Source organism: Portunus trituberculatus, chromosome 18 (assembly GCF_017591435.1).
Source record: "Portunus trituberculatus isolate SZX2019 chromosome 18, ASM1759143v1, whole genome shotgun sequence".
NCBI lineage: Eukaryota > Metazoa > Arthropoda > Malacostraca > Decapoda > Portunidae > Portunus > Portunus trituberculatus.
Window position 1 is genome coordinate 5,944,846 of NC_059272.1, and position 7,689 is coordinate 5,952,534.

The following is a 7,689-nucleotide window of genomic DNA, read 5'->3' on the forward strand; positions in this document are numbered from 1 at the left end:
AGAGAGAGAGAGAGAGAGAGAGAGAGAGAGAGAGAGAGAGAGAGAGAGAGAGAGAGAGAGAGAGAGAGAGAGAGAGAGAGAGAGAGAGAGATGATCTCTCCTAAGGCAAGTAATTAAACATATTTCAGCACATTTATCTAAAAAATCACTATAGAATTACTTTATTTAAAACTATGAAACTTAAAAATTGAACTTGTTGGATGAAGCGCTGAAATCTGAAAACAAAATTAATTGAAATAATGTACCATTTTATAATTACATACTGTAATTCGAGAGAGAGAGAGAGAGAGAGAGAGAGAGAGAGAGAGAGAGAGAGAGAGAGAGAGAGAGAGAGAGAGAGAGAGAGAGAGAGAGAGAGAGAGAGAGAGAGAGAGAGAGAGAGTTTTTTTCTCTATTTGAGTGTTCGTTATTCCATAAATGGTTTATTTCTGTTGATATATTTTACTAAATAATATACCATAATCTTTATTGTATCATTAAGGATATGAGATCATGGTCAGAGAAATAACATTTTACTAAAAAGCTGTTCATTCAGGTCCCAAAATGTAGAAGGTGGTGGATGAATATATGGCATGGCCATTATCACTAGCCAGGGCCTTTGAGCCACATGAAAGTAACTCTCGATTTGCATTATTTTCTGTCACTTTCCATTAAATTTTTTTTAGTCAGTTTTCCAGACCATCATGTCTTTCACAATACGGACACACAGCAAGGTTATACACAGATATGTAATATATATGAGCTGTGGAACTGTTGGCCTCTTTATGAAACTGACAGTCGCTGTAATTAATCTGTAAAATTTATAACTCAAAAGACTGAACTCAACTGATAAGTGTATGCATTACTCATTTCTTTGATGACATGCATAAATAATTCAAATCAGGTTTTTAGGTATTATACATCATATGCTTTACATGAACAACAGAAGTCATAACCATCACCAAAGATTCCTTGAATATTGTGAAAACTGAAATGATCACAAGATAGAGATAACATCTTCAGAAAATCAGAAAATACAAAACAGACTGATCCTTTGAGTGTACAACCAGCATACATTCTCTGTTTGCTAAGGCAACTCTTTAGACGGCTAGCCGAGGTGGAGGTCGACGGAACAACATAAGAACGGCAATAAAAACAGAGAGGATAGCCATCAAATAGATGTCCCAGTCTGGTCCTAGCAATTCCTCCAGGCTCCTCTCCTGAAGCTGAAGCCACTGAAACTTAAAATAAATGGTCATTAGTCTTTAAGTCATGACCTGTAACATCTAATAAATATCCATTACTTACAAATTATTAGCTTCTATTCTTTGTAAGTACATAATGTGATGCCACAGAAAGAAAATTCAATGAATACAATAATTTCTTTCATTATTAAGCGAATATTATAGTTCATGAAAAAAAATATCCCTCCATCTTTTTTCCAACACCTTTAATAATAGAGAATGGTTATGATAAGTGATGAAACTGGTGAAGGGGTATGTATGCATGGTAGACTGGAAAAGGTTAAGAGGCAAAATGCCAAAATAACAAGAAATGCAACAAGAGGATTATATATAATACATAAAGAGGATGAAACAAACACAAGAATTACATGTGAATGGGAACCTTGAAAAATAAATACTATATGTACATTTTTATTGCTGAGAGAGAGAGAGAGAGAGAGAGAGAGAGAGAGAGAGAGAGAGAGAGAGAGAGAGAGAGAGAGAGAGAGAGAGAGAGAGAGAGAGTGTGGGGGGGGGGTCAATATTTCATATGCTGATCCAAATATTTTACTTCTGTGTTTTCTGGGTTCAGAATTTCTTGTATAGCCACTCCCAGATTTTTTCCTCTTTAGTCTTCATTATTTGTTCCTCTCCCATCAAATACTTCCATACCAGTCTTCTCGTACTCTTTCCTAACTCCATTACGTGACATTTCTTAGCACTGAATTCTAACTTTCACTTCTTACTCTACTCATAAATTTTGTGTATGTCCTCCTGCAGCAGCAAACAGAATTCTCTTCTTCAGTGAACAAAGTTTTGAAGCTCTAATTCATTATTTCACTCATTTCCTTTGGTGTTTGGTATGTATTCCCTCCTTTAATTATTTTTTTCTATTGTTTCCTTATTCTTCATCTTACCTTTTATATATTTATAGAAAAGCATGGGTTCATCTTCACTTTTCCACACCACATCTTTCTCAAAGTTTCTTTCTTTCTCTCTCCTTACTCTAATATATTCATTTGAGGGAGGCGGTGGCATAGTGGATAGGGTGGTGAGCGTGGGATCGGGCAGACGTCCACGCGTAGGTTCAAATCCCACCACGTACAGCCTTAAAACACTTTGCCATTTGTCGAGTGGTTTAAAGTTACCTACATATTACCATGATACCCAGGTTCTAGGTGGTTACACTCAAGATGAGTTTGGGCAGTGATATGGGCCCTAATATGGGTACCACTATAAATAAAATTGCCTGCGCCACTAATGGGCGGAAGCTGAACAGCGCTTCCCATACACTCTTCAAGTGTGCTTACAGGCACTATAGGCTTTAACGTAAAAAAAAAAAAAAAAAAAAAACTCATCTTTATAGTGCTGTCTGTTATTGTCATTTCTGTGTTTTAATTTCTTCCAAGCTTTATCTTTTTCCCTTTTAGCTTCTATACATCTGCCATTGTAATAAGCTTGTATACTTTTCTTTACTCTATGAATAGGTACATATTTTTACACTCCATTATATTTATGTAGGAATGATTAATATTTCCTCTGTACTGTCCTTCCTTTCATAATGTTCCTCTATTCTATTCCAACAAAAAATTTTCTTAACTTTTCAAAATTTGCAATTGCATAAATTAATCTTTTTTCTGTAGTCCTCCCTGTATCTTATCACATCCTATTCCTGCAATTCCAATACTAATGTTACATGGTCACTTCTTCCCATTGGACTCTGGTATTATATGCTGGGAGGGGGCTCCGGCTTCTTTGTGAATAGGTACTAGGTCAAGCAACCATGGATCTTTTTCCCCTCTGTACTGTGTTGATTCTTCCACCCACTGATACAGTATACTCACCATAGTTAACTGTAACATCTCCTTGCTCCACCATCCAGCATTACCCATTACTTCCATTTCTCTCCAGTTTACTTTTACAGTTGAAGTCTCCTACTAATAGTATTTTTCCATCTCTTCTTATCATATCATCTAAGCACTTAATCACCTCTCCTTGCATTTCCGTATGTTCCACTGTTTTTTATGTATTAGTCTTAGGTGGCACATATATAACTATGATTTTCCTTTCTTTCAATTCCTATCTTGATTGTTACTCCCATTATTTCTGCCATGCCATTACCATATTGCACTTCCTCCACACATATAATATTACAAACCATTGTGTGTATTTACCTAGTTGTATTTGCCAAGTTATATTGTACGTAAAGGGTTCGAGTGGGGCTCAAAATATTGTTTCCATGTCTCCATTTATCCATTTTTCTTTAAAGTTATGCACATTATGTATGTACAGTAACAATTTCATCATGCAATGCATTCCACTTTTCCACTGTTCTATGTGGAAACCTGTATTTTCCAATATCTTTCACACACTGCCTCATCGTAAACTTTTTCAGAGCTTGGTGACCACATCACTGCTGGATATTCCAGCTTTGGACATATCATGCTTGTAATAATTTTTTTCATCATATCTTTGTCCATGAATTGAAATACAGGCAACCCCCGTTTTACGAAGGTTCACACAACGAAATTTCGCTACAACGAAGGTTTCATTTTACTACCATCTGCTCATTTAACGAATACCAAACTCGCTTTAATGAAGTTTTATCCAGGTAATTTTTTCCAAGTTTGAAAGCCCCGCCGTATCACGCAAGCCAACAAGCTTTTGAATACACTAGCAGCCGCAAATACTATGGCCTGCCTCAGGAGAAATCCTGGGACACCTGTAGAATCAAGATCAAGATCAAGCCTCTCGTGGACAACACACACCAGAGGACAATAAACAGGCAAGGTCATGTATGAAATTTGGTTGTTTGAATGTAAGAGGATGGGGCATTGGTAAATTTCAGGATGTATGCAAAGAGTTGAATGAATGGAGCCTAGATGTTTTAGGTATTACTGAGACTCACCTGCGGGATGTGGTGCAGATAGAGGGTAATGAGTTTGTGATGTTAGGAAAAAAACGCAAGAAACAGGAGAAGCTAGGAGGAGGCCTAGCCCTGCTCCACAGGAAGGTGAGGAATCTGAGAGTGGAAGAGCTGGACATAGGAGACAGTGCTGAGAGTGAGGACGTGTTAGCTGTTCGAGTGGAGGGTAGGAATGAGAGTGGCAGAGCTGAGAGGATAGTTGTAGTGGTAGTGTATATGACAGTGGAAGGCGATAGAGCAGTTAGGGAGAATAGTAGAAAATACAGTGTTTTGAAAAAGATTGCAAGAGATTATGCTAGAGAGAGAGTGATTGTTATGGGAGACATGAATGCTCATGTAGGTATGTTAGGTGAACAAATGAATAGGAATGGTGAGATGCTGGATGAGTTTGTGAATGAGATGAACTTGGAGAATCTGAATGAGACCCTGGCTGAAGGACGAGTGACTTGGTGTGCGAGAAACCAGGAGTCTGCGATTGACTACATGCTAGTGAATGGGAGAATGCGTGAAATTGTTGACCGTATGTGGATAGATGAAGATGGTATGATTGACATACTCTCAGACCATAACATGCTGGTGCTAGAATGTAAGTTGAATGGAAGAGACGGAACAAATGCCAAGGTCAAGAGGAAAAAGTGGAGGTTGAGAGATGCAGGATGGGAAAATTTCCAGGTGGACTTGAGCGAGAGAAGATGGGAGGATGAGAGCCTGAATGGTGTGGATGAACTGAATGACAGATTTGTAGAGAATGTGAAGAATGCAGCAGCCAGTCAGATAGGGTATGTAAGAACAAGTGCTAGAAAGCATAAAAGTAGGCCGTGGTAGAATGATGAGATTAGAGATGCTAGGAAGGAAAGGAAGAGACTGAATAGGGTGTGCAGACAGTTAAGAAAGAGGAGACATGAGAGTGAGGAGGCTGAAAGTGAGTACCTGAATGCATGGACAACGTATGTGAGTCAGCAGCGAGTGACGATGTGAAAGATAATGAATGCTAAAGTTAAATGTGAGAAAAGTGTGATTCAGTCCCTTAGAAAGAAAGGTGTAGAAGGTGGTCGTGAATGGTACAGATTCCTGAGGGGTGAGGGGATGCCTGACAGTGAGAATGTGGAGAGCTTGAAGGTGAATGGGGCAGTGGTGACTGATAAAGAAGAAATGAGAAGGGCAATAAAAGTTTTGGGAAGAGATTGGAGGTGTAGGTGAGGTCTTTGATGTGGGTGAAGGGCGTGTGACGCTGGAGAGAAAGGATGCAGACGAGTTGAATGAAAGGATCAGCAGGGAGGAGATGGAGAAATGTGTGAAGAAGCAGAAGAATGGGAAGGCAGCAGGGCCGGATGAGATACCTTATGAATTGTACAAAAATGGAGGAGAGGTTGTGATTGATAGGATGACTGAGTTGTTTAACCAGGTGTGGGAGGAGGAGAGATTGCCGAGAATGTGGAATGAATGCAGGGTGACCTTGCTGCATAAGGGAGGGTACAAGAGTAAGAATGAGTTGAAAAACTACAGGCCGATTGCATTAGTTAACACAGTAGGAAAAGTGTTCAGTGTGGTTTTGAATGAAAGATTGTGTAAATGGATTGAGAGGGATGGAGTATTAGGTGAAAAGCAGAATGGGTTCCGTGTGGACAGGAGAGCTGAAGACAATATGTTTGTGGTGAAAGAAAGAAGAAAGATGGTAGCAAGTTATACTTAGGTTTTCTAGACATAGAGAAAGCATATGATAGGGTGAACAGAGAAATGCTAGGTAGAGTGCTAGAAAAGATTGGGCTAAGTGCAAAGATAGTTAACATAGTGCAAAGTATGTATGTGGATACAAGAGCTAAGTATAAACTAGGAGTTGTAGAGACAGACTGGGTAAAGAGTGAAAGAAGAGTTAGGCAGGGTTGCATATTATCACCAACCCTCTTTAGCTTATATACAGAGGAACTGGCTGCTAGATTGAGAAGAATGAATGCAGGTGTAAATGTGGGGAATGATAAGATATGTGTGCTCTTGTATGCAGATGATGATGTTGTTATGAGTGAGTCGGCAGACGAGCTTCAGAGTTTGCTTGATGTTGTAGATGGGTATGGAAGAGACTTTGGAGTGAGGTTTAGCAGTGAAAAGAGCAAGGTAATGGTTGTGAATGGGTCAGAAGATGAGAGGAACTCAGTGTGGAGACTAGGTGAGAACAGGATGCAACAAACAGATGAATACAAGTACCTGGGGATGTGGATGAGTCCGGTTGGCTGTGTGAAGACAATGAATGAGAAGATAAGCATGGTGAGTCAGTGGGTAGGTCGGCTAGGAAGTGCAGCAAGGATGAGAGCGAGTAAATATGACGTGCTGCGAGAAGTTTGGAAGAGCGTGGCTGTTCCGAGCATCATGTATGGTACGGATGTGATTGCATGGAATGAAAGTGAACTAGAAAAGTTAGAAATAGGGCAGAATAGAGTTGCAAGAATGGCACTTAATGCACCTAGATATGCAGCAGTAGAGGCCCTTAGGGGAGACATGGGTTGGAGCACTTTTAGAGAAAGGTATGTAAAAGCGACCCTACGGTATAAGGCTAGGTTAGAGCAAATGAATGATGCTAGAATAGTGAGAAAAGTGTTTCTGTGGAATGTCAGGAGTAGCAAGTGGGGGAAAAAGTGTCAGGATGGTGGTGAAGAGTGGTCTAATAGCTAGTTGGCCTTTCAGCAGGTAGAAGGATGGCACTTAGAGAAGGACTGGAGTATGATAGTTAGAAATGGAGCTGGTAGAGAATGGGGTGTAAGGAAGTGGAGGAGTGAAATAGACAGAGTAGTGAAAGGTGTGGGACTGAGTGACTGGAAGAATAGGATTGAGCAAAAGAGTACCTTGGAATGGTATAGAGAGAAAGAGGCCCCAATGTATGAAAAGTGGTATGATGGAAGCCTGGGTGGGGACCTTCTCTTCCGAGCTAGGGCACAGTGCATGGATGTGAATGCAAGGAATTATAGATGGTCTGAGTCCCGCAGCAAAGTGTGCCAGATGTGTGACGTGGGAGAGGATGAGACGGTGGAGCATGTGGTGCTGGAGTGTGTGAAGTATGCCAGAGACAGGTATGACATGATGCAAGTGGTGCTGAGGGAGCTGGGGCATGACAGAGTGGAGATGACAGGAAGGGAATGGATGGTGGTGCTGCTGGGACTCTGTTGGGAGACAAATGAAAGGATGATTGAGGCTGTAAATGAGTTCCTGGAGAGAATGTGGCGTGCTAGATGCAGGAACTAATGGTGTGAAAGATGGTGATTGCCCTCTTTGTTGTTTGTGTTTCTTTTTTTTTTCTTATTTTTCCCTACAGGCGCTGCCAATACAAAGGCCTGACACAGAAGAAATTCTGCGTCACCTGTAACATCAAGATCAAGATCAAGAAGACCACTCACTCCCATAACAGCGTCAGCAGCAGCTCGTCTTCACTCGCTCAACTTACCACCAAAACTCCTTGCAATGTGGCCTAGCATTCCAAAGAAGACCAGGAAGTCTCTTACTCTCGAAGTGAAGCTGGATATTATTCACAGACACTAGAGAAGCGAGAAAACTATAGCATTGCTGGCCACC

General features: G+C 40.4%; 1 protein-coding gene across 3 annotated transcripts in view; it reads right to left on the reverse strand.

Moving 5' to 3' along the window:
- Nucleotides 1-496: 496 nt before the first annotated feature.
- Nucleotides 497-7,689, reverse strand: part of LOC123505621 (protein sel-1 homolog 1-like) — a 217,401-nt gene continuing 210,208 nt past the window's right edge. For all 3 annotated transcript variants that reach the window (XM_045257157.1, XM_045257156.1, XM_045257158.1), the window contains one exon: nucleotides 497-1,220. In XM_045257157.1, coding sequence (XP_045113092.1) covers nucleotides 1,080-1,220 — 141 coding nt within the window. In that variant the 3' untranslated portion in view covers nucleotides 497-1,079. The remainder of the gene's footprint in view (nucleotides 1,221-7,689) is intronic.